This window comes from Anopheles bellator, chromosome 1 (genome assembly GCF_943735745.2).
Source record: "Anopheles bellator chromosome 1, idAnoBellAS_SP24_06.2, whole genome shotgun sequence".
In the NCBI taxonomy this organism is placed as follows: Eukaryota; Metazoa; Arthropoda; class Insecta; order Diptera; family Culicidae; genus Anopheles; species Anopheles bellator.
Window position 1 is genome coordinate 41,526,562 of NC_071285.1, and position 23,702 is coordinate 41,550,263.

At 49.1% G+C, this 23,702-nt stretch overlaps 1 protein-coding gene across 1 annotated transcript in view; it reads left to right on the top strand.

Annotated features, from left to right (window-relative positions):
* LOC131206147 (WD repeat-containing protein 47) overlaps positions 1-23,702 on the top strand; it is a 45,890-nt gene that overhangs the window by 11,886 nt on the left and 10,302 nt on the right. Inside the window, exon 6 of the mRNA XM_058198575.1 lies at positions 18,050-18,058. Coding sequence (XP_058054558.1) covers positions 18,050-18,058 — 9 coding nt within the window. The remainder of the gene's footprint in view (positions 1-18,049; positions 18,059-23,702) is intronic.

The following is a 23,702-nucleotide window of genomic DNA, read 5'->3' on the forward strand; positions in this document are numbered from 1 at the left end:
GATTGCAGGACTTAGAAAAAGAAGTCTTGGGATCCTCCGCCGGTCGCCGGTTGCGTGACCGAAAATGGTCTGACAAAATATTGTGATTTTATGTTCGCTTCGTTTTTTGTATCGCCCGAAGAGTGGAGCCTCGTTAATGTACTCGGTCTGGGTACGTGATGTTGGAACTGGTCCGAACGGTGAAGCCAAACGGTGTGTCTGCGCCAGCGTATTCTAGCTCGCGCCGCACCCTTATATGGCGATCGTTTCACGCCGGCTGGGGTTCTGCTGCCGGCCTGCGGCTTCTGCCGTCTAGAAGAAGTAGACTCTCTAGCATCGACACGAAGCCCGGTTTAGTGTGGCGTCTTGTCGTAAAACAATTCGCGTCTCGGAGTAAAGTGCTTTATCACTTCGCAGCGGGCTCTGAGTGGAACCCTGCCAGTCAAAGAACCCATAAAAGCATATTGGAAAAGGCACATCAACCACCACCAAACACATCTTAATACGCTGACGGGGAAGCGTCGGCTTGCTCCAAGCTGCTCTATTTGATCTTCCCAATTGAGGCGATCATCAACACCCCCCGCTGCTGGTTGACGATCGGCGTCCGTTCCGTCGTTCATTAGCAAACGGATTCTCCCCATGCACGGAATGTTCAGCAGGTGTGAAATGTAGCGTGTCGACCTTGCCTGATTGGTCCGCAAGAGGTTTTTGGGGACACTCCCTTAACTGGCTTAGAATTGTGGTGACGCTTTTTAAACTTTTGATGACGTGTGATCAGTAAAAAGTGGATGATACATATGAAAGGTATGTTACCGACGTTTTCTCGCAATATTGTGACCCATTTCTGATCCCCAGTCATCATCTGTTTAAGAACTGGGTCGATTTTGTTCCGTTTGACAAGGCTTAGCAGATGAAAATTCGATCCATAAATGTTTTTGCTCCGATTATTTCTGTGACTATATCGACATTTTCGAAGACGATTCTGCCTGTGCGAGGTGCATCTTTAACTTTAAAAAATCTTGAACAGAATTGACGAAACCCAAATTGTTCGTAAAGCAGAAAAATACACATTTCCACTATTTTAATGGTTTATAAGATTTTTTTGTTGAAGCTGTTGAAATGGAAAGATTATTTAAAGAGGTTTTTACCATAATTTCTTCTACCAATTTGTCATTTGACAAAGAAAATTGTTTGTCGGTGTCAGCATATTCAGCGGATGATTCACAATGTTGAAAGTATTACTCCAAAGTGGAAATACTAAATCTATCATAGGCCGATTTGAACGTCCGGCTAGACAATGATCCCAGGCTTACAAGTCCCAATTTAGTATCGATGGCTACACATCATGATCGTTTACATTCTCCACGTCAATCCGTTTATTCATGAGCGGAGAAAGTCTCGAACGGTTTGGGTGGGTGATCCTTTGTCATGTTTACACCCGAATTGAAAGATAAAAAATTGTCACCCCCACGACGGGTGGGTGATAAATCGCTCGAAACTTTCGACATTATACGGCGACACATCGTCCGTGTGTATTATTGACAGCGCGCACTCTCAGCCCATATAAGCAGCGACCGACATTGCGTCAAACTCCACGCCTGTCACAGATCGGCAGATCGGTCAGCGCGGCTCAAGATCCCGCGATGGACATCAATGGGAACTGGGAGGACAACGATGGACACAAAAAAAGCTTCCAACTACCATCTAGTGAGTGAAACCGTACGTCATATTTTGCAAAGTGACTCAACGGCCCAAATCTTCCCTCAGAGCTCGGTCTCTGTGTGGTGGTGCTGCTCCTGCTGCCGTCAATCGGTCCTGACTCTGGAGTCTGGAGGCGATACCATATTGGTTCGAGAGCGTAACGGCGAGACAACTCGCCTCGCTGGATGACGGCTGGCTTGATGAGGTCCGAGGCGTCTCGAGGAGACATTAGGCACAACAAATAGTTCGTTTAAAGGCTGACTCGATACGCACTGAACCGCCGACGATCGGGTCTGAAAGTACAGCGGAATTAAAAAAAAGGTCCCGCTAAGGCGTCCGAAGTGGCACGTATACTTTTGAGTGGCGTACGTCTTGAGTACGGGCGCGACTCTTGAATGAAATGTTGATTTTTAAAGAGTCCGTTTTCTCGCTTTTTGCTCCGCCCTCCTCAAGTGCCGTTTAATCGTCCACCCACGCTGTACCATCGCCCATCGATTGTTTCGCGGAATTGTCAGCGGCCGTTTTGGGAACACAGTGCGAAAAGGTGTTTGTTGGGTTTAGGCTCCTTTTTGCTGCTGATGGCGGGCGTGAACGCCCGCGTCACGAAAACTGCATACGGCTTTAATGAATGCGAAATAAATTAATAGAACGCGCGCAGTAATGCCTGGGATGCGTCTCACGCTGTGTGCGTTTGTTAACAAGCGAAGGTCATGTTCCCTACGCTACCCTGATTGGGGCACTTGCTGAATGTGCATGGAAACGTTTAAGAATATTAATTTTATTCATACTTTTTGACGCCTTCTGACGTTTGCATATTCAATCCAGCTGAAGTCTAAACGGTTGACGCATTTGAACAATCCTGTCGATCAATCACGCTCGATCGAAGCACGATGGGGGATTTTTATGGGATAGACGGACATATTTGGGTTTAGGAAGAATCTATGGACTTTTTTCGACGTTGTTTCGACGTTTCTAAACTTTTAACAATCCCCAAATTTTTGTGCGAAAAGAGCCATCTACCGTGATGTCTATTTCTTCACCCAAATTTAAATCGATATTATCTACTTGATTGAATTCATGATCAATCGCCATATCGTCACTAATGGTTTTCTCTATGATACCAAAATCTTGAACCATATCAGAAAAATTAAGTTTATAGTCGCTGGTCGCTGCCTATAACCCAATCAAATAGAACTAATTTTTAGGTCACTGCTATGTTATGCCCGAAAGAAAGGGTCTTCTAAATTGTTCTCTCTGGAAGATTAACTTCATTCTGAGAGCTAATGATGATCAAGATATTCCTAATCCTTTCTATCAACATTAGGAACAGTACTTGCACGCTCAGGATCTGAAAATATTTCTTCATTATACCGAATACCTTAAAATGTATATGCGCTGAAAGAAACACATATTCAGTTAGGTAGGTATAGGTAATAGGTATAAAAATGCATAAGGTTGAATTTTATGCAAACGTATACACGTTTACACGAATACTCCGAAACAGAAAAATATGTGTTACCTGCAAATGGTAAATTCGGTTAGAAAAGGCAAAAATTTCACAAAGGCAATATGTTTGGCCGTTTCACAGATTATTTTTTTTTTTTATTTTTATTTTTATTAATTTATAAACCCGGTTGCTTAAAGCTATACAGGCGAGGCTTAAGACACTAAGGAGAGGAGAGGAAAAGATTACAGAAGAGGAAGGAGGAAGGAAGGAAGAGGAAGAGATTACATAGAGACAAGGCGCCTCCAGATTACATAGAGACCATGTTAGAGATCGTGTTAAAGAAGCTAGTAAAAGTTAGCTTTAAAGATGAATTCTGGGAATCTACGCAACGTAGAAGGACAAAAATTAGTATTGGTCATAGATTACTTATCTATTTTAGGAAAATAAAACTAAAATTCTCGCATTTTAAAGTTGGTTTATGACCGGCTTTTCCCCATAGTGAGTGCGATCTCGTGGAGTGTCGCTGTAACGTTCTTCTGTTGCGTGTCGCTTACGTGTGTTGTACAACAACCGACGGTGTTGCGTGCAACTTGCACGCAAATGGCGAACGTCGAATTTTTAAAGTCACAGTTGAAGCTACGATTCTGTTCGCTGCTCTCCTTTATGATTTCAACGAAATTTTGCAATTTAACTTACTCTAAGTAACATCGTTTATTAGAATCGATCTTAAGCAAATTCTGTCGCGGACCTTTCTTTCGAGACCTTACGATTCATTCGAGAATTTCGATTTAACAAATCGCTGGATTCTCTGGATTCCTCTCAAAAGGCGTTTGTCATGCTTCGCCAAGTACATCAGTGCTCGGATCATGTCACGTCGAACGAGCGAATTCGGCCAAAAATTGTTCATGTGGTCTTTGTTCCTGTGCTCCATCACACTTCCGGAATGTTACGAGACTGGATTTCGTCAATTTGCGTAAATTGTTGGTTGATGGTTGTTTCTCGTTTTGTTTCGTCGAACAATATCCACGGCACTCGAAACCAGGAAGCAAACTGTCGACCAGCTTTTGGTCGTGTCCCGTATTAGGTTGCGCCCCAAAAATCTAACCCCTAGCCGCAACGAGCCCACATGTCCACCGGAATTGAAGCTGATTTCATAATAAATCTACCGAAGAGACTAAAAAGGAAAACGATAAATGTCATCTAGCGCTCGTGACGCAACCGGATGAGCTGTAAAGTTTCCTCGAGTATTATTGTCAAGGTGAAAAACGGGGCCTCATTCCAGCAAGCTGCCCATCGGTGGTTATCGTCCCGCCCGGTTGTTTGCATTTTTAAACACATCACCGCGGGCGGCGTTATCATCACCGTCCCGAAAAGTCGGCCAACAACGATGACGCCCCGGTGAAAAGTGTGGCATGAAATTTGGCTTTTCTTCCCAACACCCAGTTGGTCAAACGACCGTGGCTGACGCTTCTTTTTGGGCGGCTTTTTTCTTCGGCCCGCCTTGAGGGTTTCGGTTATCATGGCGTGAAGTTGGCAAACAGCCGTGCGTATGTAACAGTGTTACCACACGCGCGACACCTTTCGCAGGCCGCAGTCCACCTGCCTGTCCTCACTTACTCACGCGTATTTCACGGTTCGCCTTTTTGTTTGATTGCCGTCCACGCATCAACCGCAACTGTTTAATCTGGGGCTTCTCGCCCCTTCTTCTTTTTTCTTCTTTGTAGGTAAGACGATGTGACATACTTTTTTGGCCATGCGGCCCAATAATGTTGGACCCCTCCCGTCCCCCGCCGTGGGTCGCCCGTGGCGGCGACGCGCTTCGGTGAGTTGCGATCGGAAAATTCGGACACGAGGAGATTGTACCACGCGCGCGAAACACGCAGCCGCCGGAATGTGAAATTGTAAAATTGGTCCTCCCCCCGCGCTCCGGGAGGCTCGTGCTGGACCGCAGCGGCCGCCTCCCCACACTACGTGTGATGCCTACAATTATTCAATGATCCGTACGCACACGGCGAGCGCGCCAGCAGCCGGCTTCAAGTTCAACTCCGGCCCCGGCATCGTTTTCACCCTTGGCGAACCTTGAGCGCTGGTGGCCACAGACGGTGTGCTTATAAAATTACGACGCCCACACCCAACCCGGGGTTCCCTCACCCGCCTCCCACCACGTGCACATAACACGTGGTAGTTATTTTATTTTGGGGAAATTACCGCATGGACCACCAAACACCGGAACACGCCGATTGGTGTTTGTTTGATCTCCACTCGAGGCGTTTCCGTCGGGCGATCGTTCCTTCCACCGCTTGCGTCATTACTCCCTCGGCTGGCTTCTGACTGGCGGTACGGTGGGTGCTTCCAGAAGAAGACTGTCCGGTTGGCGCAGCTGCCCGAGAAGGTCCACATGTTCCACAATGGAATTCCATTTCTTGCTGGTGCGCTCTCCTGTCGATAAGCATTGAGGGCGCCAAAAACGGGGTGAACTGAGGATCACTCGCGCTGTCCGGCGTCGGGTAATCTAATTTAAATTTCATAATTTCCCCCGAATGCTGTTACGGACGGCGGTGGGTCGATCAAAGAGTGAAAGCTCGCTTCGTTATTGATCGCTGTGCATATCGCACCGGTTGAACTCCGTGACCCGTCCGGTGCAATGACTGGCTCTTGGTGTGTGTTTGAGTGTGCTGGAGTTTGTTTTATGTTTCCACACCGATAAAACATAAATGAACCGAGCCGGTCTTTTTCGGAGTGGTTTGCTTGCAGAAGGATCGGCCAACCTGCTTCTCACTGGGCTGGGCGCGCTCGTTAATGGACTTTCGGTGGTGACTGCTGCTGCTCCGGCTTCCCAATAGAACCGCCCCGGGATGCTCATAATTGAATGTTGCGATTTGTATCGCGCCGAACAAAAGTAGCCATCCACCGGCGCCAAAGCGAAACAATAAAACGATGTGACAAAATCGGTTTCGGGCCGTTGTTGGGCCCTGTTCCCACGCTTTTTCCCGTGTGTGAGAATGAAATGAAAAGCTGGCCGAAAAACAATTGGAACCCAAGCCAATCGCTTTCCACGGTGGTGCTGCTTGGTCAACTTGTCACTGGTGACATAAGCGCCGAGAGCGCCATTAAAACACAAATCGAATCTCGACCGCCACAACCTGCGCAATGTCCCATCACGGGTCTGGAGTCACTTCGCGATGACCTCCCAAAAATCGGAGCTCGCTCCCTCGGTGTGTCTGTTTTACGGGCGACAGAAACCGATTTGGTGGCTGCTTCTTCTTCACTTCCAAACCGGAGGTCGCAGATAGTTACCAAAACGGATCGGATCGCGGTTTGGGGGAACAAAAGAAAAACGGTAATCAACCGCGCCCACGATGGTATCGGAAAATCGGAGGGCGAACGGCGCCACCGGAACGGCACTCGAGGAAAAGGGAAAGTAGAAAAAGATAATTGTGGCAAACTTTTATCAACCGCCAAAGCCCCCCCACTACCGAATCCCAATCCAAAACGCAGGGCCACACACACCGCACCGGGATGGGAAACGCAAGCGGAGAAACTCAGAAAAGCCCGGCGTGGGCTTTTCGCAATGGTTCCATTGTGTGGTTCCCGGTCGCAGATCTACCATTGCACGAGGCGCGGAAGGAACCACACATGACGCAACCTCGGGCCAGCAGTGTCACTGAGGCAGATGATTTATGGCAACGCGCCACGTGTAGTGTGGCCATGTGGGGCCACAATTAGCCGCCAATGGCTGACATTGACCACGATCGGCTTCGAAAGCGTTTCCGTTTGAAAGTTTGTGGTTTCGGCTCAGCTGGCTAGAAATCTTGTTAGCGGAGTAAACTGTGCCAAAGGAGCAAGGACGGGCCACCTTGAGTGGATCGGATTTAGAAAACGGATGCGACTGCTCGATAAGGCTGCTCCGTGCTTCATTGGTTTTGCGGCGCTGCGTTGTTTCGATTTAATTGGCCTCTTTAGGGAGTTTTTATTTTGTGTCATTGTTGGTAGATTAGCCACAAGTTTCGACTTCGACTCCGACTGCGACCATTTGCATTATGCGTGTTTCCTAATGAGTGTTGTTGACGCCGTAAAATGTCTCCATTTGTTTTGATCAACACCGCCAACTCGTGCACCCCGGGATGGGAACTTTCACCGGAAAACGATGGATCAATCAATCATAAACCGGGCGACTGGGAGGCCATTTGGGCGTGACATTGGTCGCGCGAAAAACTTTACGATCGAAAGCGGCACAGCAACACCAGATCGGGTTGGGAGCTTCGTTTGTTTGCCTCGTGCTGTTATCGAACATCACGCGACGGGATGTTGTTACATTAAGATGTTAAGATCTGTTTAAGCTATCATCACGAGCAGGAGCAGCTGGTGGCGCGGTGTTAGAGGCGGTAAAAGCGGTCAGCGAAGAGCGAAGCGGCTGCGAGCAACATTGTAGCGCCACCGGAAAGGCCACTCGGCTGCTGAACTTTCGTGTGGCGGTGAAAGCGTGTTGCTGCCACCTGACCTGGCGCACCTGAAAACCAGAATTCCCGAGAATGCGTTCGGTTGAGTGAGGAGTGCCATACCTTCCGCCGCCTCTTTCCTGGCCAAATCCTGGCCAATTTATTTCCACCACAGTGATCATCGATGTGACACTCGGTTCGTCGCTTACCAACGGTCGGTCGTTGAAGTCTTTTGTGTCGCCTTCCTCTTTGGCTGGGAGCGCCGTGCCGAGCTGTTTTTCGAATGTCACCTTTCAAATGCGCGGTGTGTGCGGCCCGGCCCGACCCGGCCAGACACTGTCGGTGGTTTTTCCGAGTGAAAGCGAAATTTTCCACCATCAAGCCGGGTGCCGCGGTGGAAGAAAGTGTTGTGGCATTTAGCGTGGCGTGGCGCTCTAATATAATATAATAATTTCTTCGCTCGCGCACCGCGCCGCCACGTTGACACGCGGCACCCGCCGCGAACTAATTTGAACGTTACTGCGGGGGGAAACTCTCAGCTCCCTCAGCTGTTTTGCTGTCGGTTTAACCTCCTCCAACGGGCAACCGGAAAAAAGGGGAGCATAAAAAAGCGAAAAACGAATGGAATGACGCTGGCGCGCATTGTCTCTTTCGCGCGGGCGCGAGTTATAATTGAACTTCGAGTCAATTACAATCTAATTCTTCTATTTTTCTCGAAGAGCCCAACAACAGAAAGGGAGTTTGGGAGTGTTTTCGGGGTGTTTTCTCCGGAATTCGGCCAGTGGCCCTTCGCTGTAGGGCCGGTTTGGGGTGATGTTATGCCGTTTTTCTATACACAACTATTTGCTTGAATGGTGACGGGGTCGCCATAGTCACCTTCACGCGAACGGTATTTAGGTTTGACGCTTTTCTTTCTCTCTCTCTGTCTCGCTGTCGGTAGGTCGTTGGAAAATTGGCGAACGAACGAAATCATACACCAAAGGGGCCCCAACAAACGGTATAATTTTGTAAAGTACCGAGTAAATTCCCCTTTGTGCCGGTGGAAACAGATTCCTTTCTCATGCTTAACTTTCCTTCGATCCGATGCCAATGGTTCGCCACCCTCTCCCGTTAGCTCCCCGACGGAGAGAGTGTTTGGTTTGGGTTCTTCAAGTGTTCGGGGCGTGCAGTGTAGAGGCAACACATTCTTCCCGCGCAGAACGATCTCTTGATGGTGGAATTAAATTTTTGGTGAGCTTCAAGATGTGGCCCCCTGACAGCTTCCTGAGTTCCTCGGTTTCAATGGGCTTTCCATTTTGTGACCAACCATTTATGCTATTAAAGCCTGTCTGATTGCCGTTACCCGGTGATAACTGTTGATTTCGAGTGATGTGGCGTGGGCCAACAGTTACGCAACCACCATCGATCGCCTGCGGAGGGCATTACGATCGGTACTGTTTAGCTTCACTGTTGTTATTTTCTTTTCTTTTTCCAATTTCTCCAATGCAAGGCGGCTTCAGCTGCACAATCGTTCAATTAGTTTTTTTTTGTTTGCTTCTCCCAATCACAACAATTGCAGCGCCCAAGTAGCGTTCGGAGCAGCGCACTTTCGATACCTTTCGGTGGCACAGCATCCCCCCAGAGTGACTTCTGGCGGGCGCTACAATGAACGCAGGCGAAGGGTGGCCGCTTCCAATTGCATTTCTCTCCGTGTCCAATGAAACCGAAACTCTGCTCCGCTATGTTACATCGGCCCCGAACCCGGCGAAAATAAAGTTATGATTCAACGCATTGCTTCCGGAACCTGCTGATCGTTACTTCCCGCGTGGCGCGACTCTGTGGAAATCCGGTGTCGGAGATGATTAACCGGCGTACCGACGCGCAGCATCATTTGCATATTTTTAGCGAGTTTCGAGGTGGGCCAATTTGCTGAGTGCTGTGCGTGCGCAGAGCGGCTGCGGCGGTGCCCGCCCAGTGAGTGAACTCCAATTTTTGTTTCGCATTTTGTGGAAATGTTAATGCCTCGGTCGGGGTCGGGGTTTAAACGAAGCCCCACGGTGTGCCTCGGCACAAGCAGCAGTCGGCGGCTAGAGTGGTGCTCGACTTTTTCGACATAATTAATTTCGAAACTGTAGCTAATCTTTTTGTGTTGCTGTGCGTCCGTGTTTTTGGGCGCCACTCACGCACTGCAGTCGATCCTCCATTCGGTTACAATGTTGTGGTTCATCGAATTGAGTACGATATGAAAAAGAATCGATCTCTGTCAGAGAACTCCAGCGCCCGGTCGAAAAACGCTGCAGCCCGCAGTTTTGTCGAATAAACACTTTCTATCATCCTAATTTTCCGGTAGAAAGTAACAAAAACTCCCTCGGAGCGAACGGGCGTAATCGTTTGGGGAAATGGTGACTTTCGCCAGTTCCCAAAAATGACATAAATAATGTCGCTGGAAAGGAAACTTTAAATAGATAATTGAAACCGTTCATCGTTAGCCTCGTCGAGGTGGGTTACGAAATCCGATCTCCTTGCGTGCGGCGCTACGTTGGCAATACGATCACCAGTTCAGTGATCTATGTTAAATAAGCCCGCTCTAAGGTCACCGAGCGTTCCCAGAGTAAGCTGTGCTTTTTTTAAGTAAAACAAAAACTCAGTGGAACCATTGTCAGTCGCGGAACGCACCGGACTAGAACAGATCGCCCGCGGTGTGGTGCTTTTGTAAATTAAACATGACTGACCGGGCTTGGTCTAACAAGTTGTCCAATTCATATTTAAACATGAGAGTCAACGTATACCGTTGTGGTCATCTGTGCGCGTTAATGCGAAGCAGACAGTGCTCTATAACGGAGACACCATCCGTTCGTTGCCAGCATTACTTCTAAGTTGGTTCATCGCTACTACAATTTTATTCTTCTAAATCTACATCATTCTTTACCTTTAAAATAATCTCTATTTGTTGACAGTTTTACACGATTATCGAAAGCAATTAGTTTCCGTAATTTTTAGGCCACAGTAGACCACAAAAAAAATCTGGATACACATCCAGCGTTCTGAGTATCGACGCAGTGAACTTAATTCAATGGTTCAATAAAATACCTGCTACGAGCTGCCTCAAAACTCTCTGGGTCAAACGTTCATTCGAACCATGGTTTAGCGGTTCTGTACGATCTTTTGGTTATACAAGCTTCAACATCGGATTACATCCAAGCTCTTAATTTAGTTTTCCACACAAAATGTGATAAAGATTCTTTGATATCAATTTTTAGGAACAAAGAAAAATCGACGATGAACCAAAACACGTCCAAGCAAAAAAGCTGTCAAAAATTGAGTGATCACTCAAAATGCCCGAACTTGTTACCATAATTGAGTGACAGGAACAGTAACATAAGGGCACAAAAAAATTGAAAAACGAATATACGTAGGCCGCGTAATTACAAAATTGTTATTACTTTTTGGACACACCACGTAAATACCGTAAACAATGCTGGTCCTCTGGAAAATCCCACTTCTTGAAGGTTTTAATGTCATTGAAAACATTTAAACCCAATCGTACTTCAATAATTCCATTTTGCGGCAACCTTGCGCATCCACTAATGGCTTTAATGAAAACGTAAAGCCTCCGCCATTCCCTAATTGGGTCCCAAAAAAACATTTAATGCATTAATCGCTGTTCAATGAACAAAACTGAAAGTGCGCCTGCTCCGGACGACCCACCCGATCGACCCGACGACATAAGGGCAATATGCTTCGGCAGCAGCTCATTCACTTTCTGCCCCCCGTAATCGCGATCAACATCGATCTACATACGTCATCAGCGGCGGCATCATCACCGACGTGACGATCGCGCTGAAGAACGGCACGATCGGCTTGTTTCGGCGATTCGGCTTTCGTGCTGCAGCACCTGCCTGCCTGCTCTCGATTTTTCCACAACAAACCGGGCGGGCTCGAGCGCGAAAATCGCGTTTTCTTCCCCTCCAGCAGCAGCAGCAGCAGCCAAGCGATCAATGATGGCTGGTTGGTGGCGCTGCTCGTGTCGATCCCATAGTACGCCTGGCTCCGGTCGGCTCCTTCGGCTCGTCGGCGCGTTCAGTTGGCAGGCAGCTCTCACGCGTGTCGGACGTACCGGACGCCCGTCGGCCGCGAACCGTGTGGCGTGTGCCTTTTCCTCCAGTCTTTTTCCAATCCGTTTTTCCCCCGTCTCGGTCGGTGCGTGCTCGGTGCCCGTGGGGCGTGGAAAGTACCCGGCTCATCCCGGGATACCGTTTCAGCCTAGCTTTTCAGCCGTGTGCTGTGCTGTGTGTTTTCCTTTTTCGCGTCAATCTCATTTTCACCTCACCATGTGTGTGGGAGGTCGTGTTTGTGTGGGTGCGACGCGATACAATGTGGCGTGAGGCCTCTCGCCCGGGAGATTCTGAAGGGTTGAGCAGAAAGCGAGAATTGGTAGCGATCGTGTTTGGCAGCTCCTGGCTTAACGAAGAACTTCCTGGCCACAGCACACAACCATACTGTGACTACGGTGCCTTGCCGTGTGTGCGTTTGTGTGTACCGGTGTTGGCCTACAATAACTGTGCCATCGTTTGAGGGGCGCTCGCGCACACGCCTCGACTCGCGATCATCAATTTTCCAACGGGAACTCGGCCTCGGAAGTGGGGCCGGGTCGGGCAGCGCAGTGCCCGGCGATGGTGTGAATTCTTTTAAGACGTTTAAAACAGAGAGAATGGGAGACAGAGAGAAACCGAGAGAGAGACAGCGAGATGGAGACAAAAAAGGAACAACTCGAAAGACGACTTTCGTTCGCGGCGAACAGGTTGTGCGCTTGGCCGTGCTGCCAGCGGCGTCGATGATGACGAAGAGACAGACCGCAAACATCATCTCCCGTCCAGCCTTTACAGTGCCCACGGGAGGACGCCGAGGGCCACACTGCCCACTACATTTTTCGTGGAGCAAATTTCGGGGATTGGCTCCCCCCAAAAACAACCCTCCGGTAGGGCCCCGGCGGTGGCAAGGAGTTGGGTGATGATCGATCGTGTGACGGATCGCCGGTTACGGAACCGATCCGACCGAGAACACTGGCCCCAGCATAAGTGGGGCACACACCACAGAAGCCCCCTCCGAGGGCGGTTTCTGGCTTTCTTCCTGGAACCCCCGGCGGGAGGGAACCGTATACAGTTATGGCAGCAGCAACGTTCCGTTCCGTTTTTCGCCCCTTTCCTTTCCGGGGGCTGTTTTGCTCGGTTCCCTTCTGTGGTACATTCTTGACGTCGCGAACGGTGTTCTGATTGGGACCTTCCGAGTTAATTTTTCTCACCCAACACCGCGGGCCACGATGTAACGGAGCGACGACACCGCGGCTGGTGCTCGATCGGTGGCCCCGGGCCAGTAGCAGCTGTTGACCACAAGCCGTCTCTGGTCGTGCGCTTTCGCCTCATATTTATTTTATGATTTTTATGATATTTTGGACGAGCTCTTTTTTGGTGGAGGGATCAAACAGTGGACCGTTTCGGGGGTGGTGTGGGAAGGGCCGAGGGTGGTATCGGTCGGAATTGGAAATGAGTCACCACGCAACCGCACCATCCGCCACCACGTGTTAGCTTCGCCCCAGCGTAAATCACGCTCGAAAGTCTCGCCGGATTTTCTCGCCGGGGATTCTTCTTCGCCGGGGAGTTCGAAACGCGGCAAAACAAGGGGAGCGTGTGGCCCCTGAAGGAATGTGAAGCGAATCGTGGGCCCGGTGAAGCGGAAACGCTTGGGAAAACTATCTTACGGCATACACTAATACACGAATAAAGGCGTTCGTATAGTGAATCCCCCACAAGGAAGCGCAAAGAGCACTCCAAAGAGGTGCAAGAATAAATCGCTGGTGGCCACTCAGGACAGGTCACTGGTTTATGTTGCGAGTCAATCAGTTGTGTTTACGGCAAGAATTATTCCTTCGAAAACGCTTCATCAGAGAAGAGTGCGTTTTAGTGCGAAAGTGGTGCCTATTTACTTATTGGTTCAAAATATCTGCAGATCGTTGTGCCGGTGTGCCTCTTCCCGTGTTTTCGTGTCAACTCTCTAGTGTCAAGCAACGGAAAGGAAGCAAAATGGAGCCAGCTGCTGCTGTGTGTGTATTTTTGCGTGGCCAGGTCCACTAAGAGAGTGTCGAGCGTGTATGAGAGTGCATCCCAAAAGGAGACCCGGAACCTGAGGTTCTAAACATAAAGCGTACCAAGTCCAGCTCACCGGGCGAAAGTGTAAAGTCTTTCGCTTCTGACGGTTACGAGAGAGTGAGAGGGAGAGAGTCAAGAGCGAGGCGGTAGGATGGTGCTGACGGCGGCCACCACGACGACGACGGCGGTTGTGGCCCCGCCGATGACGCGATACGATCGGGCACTTCCGGTAAACATCGCGACGGAGAAGCGATACTCGGACCGCCGGTTGCGCCCGTGGCCACCGACCTACAACTATGGCATTCCGGGTGGTGGCGGTGGCGGAGCAGGTCCCCCGATGGCCGGTATGGGCAAGTCACGCTGGATGTCGGCCGGGCTCTCGGAACTCGGACCCCCGGGCGGCGGTGGCTTTCCCGGTGTGCGACCCGGGGCCGGCAGTTCCGCCGGCAGCATCTACGGGGGCAGTGTGGGTGGTGGGGCGCACCGCTACCTGTATGCACCGCCCGGGCCGCTCAAGCGCCAGAACAGTGACTTTTTCCTCAACGTCAAGTCGTCGTCGCTCGCCGCCGCCCGGGACTACAGCGACTACAACAACAACAGCAACAGCCCCGGGGTCGGCGGCAACTACGTGGTCAACAATATCGCCAGCCGGAAGGTGAAAAACATCGCCGGCATGACGGCCATCGTCGACAGTGACAGCAACATGGAGGTTGTCCGCCGGATGAGGTATAGGATGGGGCCATGGGGCCGGCATCGGGACGGCATCGAAACGACGGCGTATGGAAGGAAGCAGCAAGGAGGGAGCCAAACAAACAGAAATGTGGTTCACTTAACGGAAGGTGTTCGAACGAGAGAGGTGGCAAAAAAGAGGGTTCATTAGGAGCCCTCTGGCGGGAACGGCCATTAATCGTATCCGATTGCGATTCGTTTCGTTAACTCAGACAACATAACGCGAGCGCTAAATGATGCGTGCGCATGATGCACTCTGCGGCAACACCAACAACATCGATCACTGGATCACTTTTCTTGTTGATATTTTGTTACGCGAAGCGGAAAGCAAAACTGCACCCAGCAAAGGACGTGGACCTTTTTGTTTTTGCCCAACCTTCACAACATTCACTCGATTTGTTGTTTTTTTGTGTTTCACCGTTTTCGAAATGCATCACGTTTTGGATCATTTCGAGCATATTCGATTATGTAATGGCCGAGCTTTACGACGTTGCCAACTCGTTCATCCATAATTCTTCGGCCTGTCGGGCAGTGATTTGTCGGTCGGTTTGTTCGTTCGCCTGAAACATCGGTGGATCGGTTTGTTCAAGTTTTTAAGTCTTTTGCTCTGTTACCACCATCGGTCTCCGTGGTTTGATAACCTTTCCGAGGCGGACGATTTGTTTTTATTAATATTTCACCCAACACTCTGCCGTTGCTCTGCATCCCTTTGCTTCAGAAGTGGACAGAAAATGTCTCTTTTTTCGTTGAAAAGCTCACAGAAGTTTAGCAGAGATTTGTTTGTACGTTTCTCAAGATTTGAACTATGCCAAGAAGTATTTGTGATTTTTTTTTATCAAAATGTTGATTCATGCTTACATTTGCGTGAAGCAATCAAATGGTAATGGACATTCTAATCCTGTTGACAATTTGAAAGACCGAACCGCTGCTTAAGCGCAGAAGCCCGGGAACATTCCAAGGAGTTCCCCAAGAATACAGACCTCAAACATTATTGTCGTGCGGTCTAGATCATGGAAATATTGTTTTCAATCGAGGACAATATCCTTCTTGATTATTAAATGATTTTCTGATTATGTCTGAATCGAGCTCCTAAATGCGTGTTCGTGCATTTAGCCGTAGTGGTCGATGAAACATGATATACCCACTCCGTGGCTGTCCTTTTCGATGTAAATTCCTTCGAATCGGGATAAAAGTTTTGCGTGACAGCCAACCAACCGACATCCCGACTCCGAGAGAAACAGATTTCGCAGAAGCAAACATTGAAACCCGCTCGAAAATCACTTTCACGATCATCTCGTCGCCGGCATCGTGGTGGTGGGTTGCAGTAATGTAGTTTCCATTTTGAGCCCTGTTTTTGCTGCGAAACAAAGCCTAATCCCCGCCCGGGTTTGTGCACGAGATTAATCAACCCAACCAGAGCTCGTTCGGTCTGACAGTGTACGGCTGGTGCCGGCTTAGAGCCGTTCGAGCATTAAATCTCGACCGGCGCAAGCAGCCAGATTGCACTCCGCGGTGTGGCCGCCATCGCGCTTTGGCCATGCTTTCACCAGCCAGCCAGCCGGACGGTCGGTTCCGCACTGTCAAAAGCGGGGCGGGTTTTCGGTTGCGGATTTGACAAGTTTATCGACGCAGATCGAGGGAAACGTGTAGCGAATCGATCATGTGGAAGTCAGGCGCGGATGGCACGTGCCCCGGAGCGCGATCAGATGGAACGTTCGCGTGCCAACGTATCCGTCAGGGGCCATCGATGAACCGGGACGACGGGTCGGGTCTGCTAATGCCGGAGTGGCGGCCGCTGATCATCGTTGACCGGCTTACGGATGCTCGGGGCAGCATGCAAATCTATGCAGCCAACATTAGTGGAGATTGCAGCGATGGCGTCACCACTTGAGTCGGACCATTACCACCGTGATCATTAGAAGCATTCCGATCTCCCGGTTGTACCGGGCTGCTATGAGGGTCAATGGCGAAGATGTTTCTCGAACGGTAACAGTTTAGTCTTCTCGTTGCTTCTCGGCTGCATTAATATCTCTTGCTATCTCTCGCGCTCTGCCCGGATACCGTTAGAGGTCCATCGAGCGACCCCACAGAAGCCACCCCTTATGGTTTCCGGTTCGCTAATCACTAGTGTTTTGTGCGGCCACTTGCTGCTTGCGTGGAGTTTGTTGATTTGATTTATGACCATCCTGTTGTTGGCGCTCTCGGGGCGAATATTTAGGTTCCGGGGGCACCCTAAGTGTGCCAATCCTCGAAGTGGCCAGCACTGAGCCTAGTGCCCTGCAGAGCAATGGCGCTGCTGTCCTCTTTTCAACGTTCCGACGCCAAATGCCGCCGTCCCAACATCTTACTTTGCTCCAGTTTAAGTAAGTGGGACCTTCCCGTGGCGGAAACCAACGACGGGAGGTGTTTCGTTCGAATGAAAACGAATTAGAAACTGGTTTGGCTCTTGCGCTCCCCCCCAAAGAATGTCACGATGTCGGGTGGCTATGCAAAGCCCGGCGCACAGCGAGATGACCAATCGCAACTAGGGCAGGAAGGAAAGTAGTGTACACCGCTCAAGATCCGTTACCCCGCGTAATGGAACGGGTTTCTTTCTAGACGCCCGCGAAGGTCTCCTTGGGCCACTGCAATGGGCTAATGAGAGCCGCCACGCAGGATCTGATGCAAAAGAATAATTTTATTTGGCAGCCTCCGTTGCGTCGGGCAACTTTAAGTGACAGATTGGTCCGTCTGTTTTGTAAGCACCGAGTAGAGTACCTGAAAACGAGCTAATCGGTTGACGCGAAACATACAATTTGCTTCCGCAAATTGTTCTCACCTTGTAGCTTGCTCTTTGTTGGTCAAACATTGCGAAGCATAGTCCACTCCTGGGCAGATGTTGCAAGACAACCGAGGTTGGTTCCTTCCATACACGCCGTCGTTTCGGTGCTCTGCCAGCAGCATCCACTTGGAGTGGCTTGCAGTGTAAGCCTAACGACCCCCGGGCTCTTTCTTTTCTTCGATGGGCCTGCAGGCGACATTCGACGACGCAACAGAACAACTATCTGCACCATCGGTTGCAGAAGCAGCAGCAGCTGCAGCTGCACCAGCAGCAGCAACAGTACCAGCAGCAGCAGCAGCAACAGCAGCAACAGTTCTTCAACGTGAGCGCCTCGACCCGGTCGCGCTCGAAGTCGATGGAAGATTTCGGCGCGAGCGGGTTCATCATCGAGAACAGCTACAAGTACCGTACAAAGAACGTGCTGACGGCGACCACCACGTCGGCGGCGTCCCCGAACCACAACGGCCACGCCAAGCAGCAGTTGCTGAACAACAGCAGTGTCCATGGTAGCAACAACCTGTCACTGGCTGGCGGTGGCAGTGGCGGCGCCGGAAGCAATAGCCGTGTCGTTAGCCCGAACCAATCAACCTCGTCGGCGCCACAGTACGGTGCTGGTGGCGGCAAGCGGGCCCTGCGCCACTACAACAACAACTTCGGCAACAATCTCAACGGCGGCCATACCTACGACAGCCAGCAGCAGACGGTGGTGGCGGCGGGGGCGGCCGGCCACGGGAAGCGGCTGCTGTCGCTGAAGAACCACCGCTCGGTGGACAATCTGCTCGACAACGTCGACATCAACTACAGCCAGTACTACCAGGTTAATAACCGATGTTTCACATTATGCCGCAAGGTCCACTTAGTTGTACAAACTGTTCGACTTTTCCTAATTCTTCCCGATTTTAATTCCTGGAACTGCTGGACGCAGCTTTCAATGGGCCTTTCTTGGGTTTTTTGAAAGGTCCTATCACACCCTTGGACGACATCTCTTTACCAACTTGAATCTATGGCGGATCGTGTAGCACTTCAGATAAAAGAGGAAGATAGACGCTTATTCCCAACTTCTGTGAATTCTGGGTCCTATTTCTGGAATTTATCAAAATGGACATAGCCATACTATCACCAACTTCAACGTTGACACACTGTCGTTCGAAGTGACATCTTTCGTACAGGAAACGATAAGTCTCGGTACCGCGCATCCACGGATGGTCTACGGATGAACTACAACTTGATCCTAATTGTTGACAACAGATGGTAACAAATGCATAGCTCAAATCGCACTGTTTTCTTTTCAATGATCGGAATGGGCCGTGTTTATCAATTCTATTTCCAAATCGGATCGCTCTCTTCATTCTCCTCAACTGGAAATTTTGGAATGAAGATCTTTCGGTGGGAGCAATATTTTGTAAGGGAAACTTAGCATCTGTGATGTTAAACTTGCCATTTCACGAGCCATTTGATGGCGGCTAGTATAGCTCTTTTTAGGAGAAATGAGAATGTAACGTTTAACGTCGAACATTAAAATTTGACAATATCATTTTCGCCCAACTCACTATTTATGTGTGAAATTATTGTTCCTCGCCAGAGGGCTCTTTAATCATCTCAATTTTTCTTCCTCTGTTTCTTCCTTTTCCTTATTCCGAATACCTCAGAAAACTGTGTAGGCCCTTCATGTGGACCTACATTTTTTCCTAATCTGCTAGTATTCACTACTTTTTTAGTGTTCTTTAAATTATTTTATTATCAAGTACGTTATTGTATAAAAATACTTTGGATACGTAATTCCTTACACAAATGTAAGACGATTTATTTACTCATTGGTAGGATGATTATTCAGCTTGGAGCTGTTCAATACGTTTGGGATGGAACTATGTCCCTTTTACGTAATAACTATAAACCTTCGAATGAGGTCTCAGAATTGAACAACATTGGTGCCTTTCAAAACCGATCTGATCAACCTCCACTTGAAAATTTTAGGGCTTCTAGTGAAACTGTGTGTTCGCAATCAAAAGACCAAGGTCCCAAGTCTCCAGCCAAACGCTCGTAAGTGAAATTCATTAGTTTCGTAGCCCTCGGCAAACTGACAAACAAGAGCTGCCAAAGTCAATGCCACACGCCAAAGCCATCGACGTTGCACGAATTTTCTTCGCACCGCACTTTCCAAAGCGTTGCGGGTTTGGGAAACCTCTGTGAGAATGGCCTCACTGTCAACCGTATTGCGTGAGCTGCTTCTTCTGCGCTGCTTCTCGAATTTTCTCAGCCCAACCTCAGCTGTGATGGTGGCGAAGATCACGCAACGGCCCCCGTACCATTTGGGTGATTTATTGGATTCCATCAGCCAGCCCACAATTCGCAACCACCGATCCTCCCGAGCTGCCGGATAGGCCGCGGTGTCGCGCTGGTTTTGTGGTCGGTTGTGTGTCCGTGTGTATGTGGGGAGAAAATTCGAACCACGAAACAATCCGTTAACTTAATTACAATTAAAAACACCACACACCGCGCCAGCATCACCGCCACGGCCGAGATGGCGCTTTCTTGGCGGTGGACGGTTCCTGCGAGGCAGGGGAGGGCGGGGGCGCCAGAGACCACAAGGGGTGTGGTGGATCGCGGGGCCCGGGTGATTTGCTGATTGATTTCGGTCCGGTTGGAGGGAAACTTTCTTTCCAACACATCGACACCGACCACCGGAACCGTGCGCGGCGGTATGTCGTGTGGCTTTTCTGCGGTGTTTGTGCACTACACTGGGTGGTGATCTCTATTATTTCTCTGTTCCGCCTCTGTCTCTCTCTCTTTCTCTGCCAGGTTGTTTTTGTTACTTTCCATCCTTCGGCTTCTCAAACTCCAATTTTTGGACTTGGGGTTTGGACCAAGCGAACCACAATCATCGGGACCGTTTGAGAGTGGGGCCGAAGAAAATTCGATTAGTGGCTCGTACCGGAAGGTGATCGAAAGAAAATTCTACCACCGGCCCCCCCAGGACCATCCCCTCCACTTGCCGGATACCGAATTTATCGAGAATCGGGTGCTTTTGGCGTGCGTTTTCCTGCCTTCGCGTGGCCGGCGATGACGCGTAGGAAAATGTTACGAAACGACGCCGGGCGGAACAGGGTGTAGGGAGGCGTGAAAATTCTTTCTTAATTAAATTTTCTGCGGGCTGCCAGTTCCGGGCAGAAGCCGGCTGCGTGTCAGACAACGGCAAACGCATTCCTGAAAAGGGGTCTTCTTTCTTTCTGTCTGTCTCAGTTCGTTATATTGCTCCAAACTAGAAAACTGTATAAACCTACAATAAAAGTAAGGCAATCCAGTTAATTTCGGCAACGGACTCCAGCGTGTTATAAACATTTGTGCGAGAATTTCCTTTTTATTTCTCGGGTCGCCTCGTGGAGTAGATTTCTTTTTTGTTCGCCCCTTTTTGCCGGGTGTTGCAGATTCACTCCGGTAAGATTGGGAACCGCAAACCGGAGGTCGGCCGGTGGTTCCCTCCAATCTGCAGCATCCGTTTCTCACGCATCCCGCAGGTTGGGGGCTTTCAGCTGTAGCTAACGCATTTGGACGCGTCGAAGTACTAAAACAACCCATCGCTGTCCAAGTACGCTGAAGCTTGGGTTCCAATTTTGTGGCAAGCTTTCGGGTGTGGTGTTGGCGGTAAACCCGAGTGAGCTCTTCAGCGGATCAAATGAAATCCATTTTTCCAACTCAAATTAGGCCCGGCGAGTTTAGTTTTGTTCGTTTGTACACTAAAACTAAAAGAAAAAAAACATTCCGGTCAAGTCAGTTCAATAATGTTGCTGGCGTCGATCGATAACTTGTCGATCTTGTTGAATGTTATCATTTAGCTCAAGAAGAAGGTAACTCTAATCGGAGAAATCAATCCCTATCCCAATCACTATCCCAATTTTTGATCATGTGGTCATCCAATTAACCACTTTACACACCCCAAACTTTTCCATCATATCTTCGGCATTCAAACAGGTTTCGAATGGTTTGATTAGGCCAAATTAAGTCTTTCCACACTGTGGCCGGTAGATTTGGTTTTCTGACAGCCTTTAAAGTGTCTGTAAAAAATGAATGATCTGTAAAATGATGATCACCCAGAAATCGATTGATTTATGTATTTTTATTACAGTGGAAATAGCCGTATTCGACACAGAGTTGAAGATTTGCACTCAAAACGACATGTGCTGTCAGGGTTCGAAGTGACATCTTTAGCATAGGAACCGATTAATCGAGGTAGCGCAGACAGGTGATCTACGGATGGGCCACGGTCGATCGATCGATGATGTTTATAATACTACTTGATGTAGCAGCTCTAGTTTGGACAAAATTGCATCAAAATGCGGCTTGAAGCTTGAGTAGCTTAACATCTCATTTAAAACTATCATTACCTCTTCTTGGTTAGTGTATGATAAATGGTAATGTTAATCATCTGATTCTATAATTGAGCGCCACATAACGGTGAAGCGAACCCTTGACGTTGAAACGAACCCAACTGCAATTGGTAGCTGACCATGGGAACAATCTTCTCGGCCGGTTCCTACTCAGCTACCCTTGCTGGAAATGGACGGTCACAGTTATGCTAAACAGGTTTTCGCTATTTTTATGGGTGGAAAAGATTTCCTGCATCTGCCCGCTGCTCCACATTGGTAATCGAACGCAGCGATCAGCTGGTGCCGATGATCAGCTTGGGCGAACGAAATGCCTGAAAACCAAACTAATCCTGCCGCGGGTTTTATCACGTCACGAGGAACGCTTTGCCCATTCGCTACGCCCATCATCTTCGTTCACCCGGAAACGGCGCAATGGATAAAGTATGGAGGTGGAAATCCGGATGACGATCGGATCTCCAAAATTGCACGCATTTCAGCCCACGGAAGGCAATCGGTGTGAAAGGTGAAACGATTAGGAAACGGAGCCACCGGTAACAGGCTATCGAAACGTGTGTTGCGAATTTGTGCCGCGGTCAAAACGCGGCTACCTATTTGATCCAAATCGCTCCCCAGCACAGGGTGGTCAGCACCTGTACAGCATCAACAGTGGTACTACTGTGCTTTGGCTGCAAACTTTTTTCGAAACGGGAATTAGTCTCAAATTTACTGTTTCGGAGTAGCTGGCTGGAGCTTAGTTGTGGTCGGTCCCACGGAAACATACATGCCCGGAATTAGACACCCGGAATTAAAGATCCCCAAATGGGAGCAACCGGTGAGCCTTAATCCAGACGTGGTAGTGGGCCTCCGGTTAAAGGGTTCAGGTCGAGTTTCTTAGCCAGCTTAGCGCCTTCGAAGGTTACGGCTTCATCGGTGAGTAACTTCTCTTGCAGTCGGATCAAAATTAGCCTCACAGTGGCCACTAATGATCACGAAGCACAACACTGCTACGGTTACTGACGGCAGCCCTCATTATTGGCCTCGCTCGAAAGTAAAAAGTGAAATCTGCATGCGACCGCCGCAATGAGGCTGACTTAAAAAAATTCAATTTAAATCAAAACCAACGGCGGCGCACATAACGGGAGGAGACAACGGATGTGGCCCCCTGTCCGGGCGAGCGCATTTAGAACGATGGAGATTTCTTTATGACGATTTTGTGTGGTTTCTCTGCGGACCGGGAGCATTGTCATCGTGGGCGGGTTTATGCTAATCAGCAATTAGACCGAGTGGCGTTGGGAGCTGGGAGTTTGCCTGCCTTGGTCAGTGGCGAAGGAATTGGTGCGTGCCGGGCACCGGTGTGCTGAAAGTGGAGTAACCGCCCTGGTCCGGGCCTGGTTACTTGAAGTTTCACTTTTCAGGCCGCAAAACAGAACACGCTCCACACGGGGGTGGGGTGCGCCCTTCAACCCTTGTGTAGGCCGATCGGAACCACCGCGATCGGATCGGATGTAATCAAGTTATGCCAGGCCGCAGCTGTAGGACCAGTAATGAGTTTCGCAATATTAATGAGCTGCGCTTGTGATGTGGATTGGTTCACGTGAGGAGCAGCTCAAACTTTTCCATTTTTAAGCAATTGAATTTGGGCACAGTTCGTCATTTTGTTGTGACCTTACCAGGCTGTTCAATAAGTTTGGCAGTTCGATAAGAAAAACATATTTTTATGGTTTAAAAGACACTTTACTATTCAGTATGGTCCCCCTAAACATAAATACACTTTTTCAAAGGAGATTCCAATTTATGAATTCCGTGCTTGAAGCGAGAACCTGGAAGGGCTGCAAAATATGCTTTCACCGCTGTTTTGATGTCATCATTTGATGAAAAACGCGTTTCACGCATGATTTTTTTGAGTCTGAAAACAGATAGATGTCGCTAGGGCCCAAAACCTGGTGAATACGAAGAGCAATTCGAACTTTTAGTCATGGTCAAAATGCCCTGAATGGCTACATTGGCTGCAAACCAGGTCTTTTTTTCTTCAGCTGGTAAGCTTTTATACAACACTTTTCAAAAGTGTTTGTTTTACTAGTTTTGAAGTAATCCACA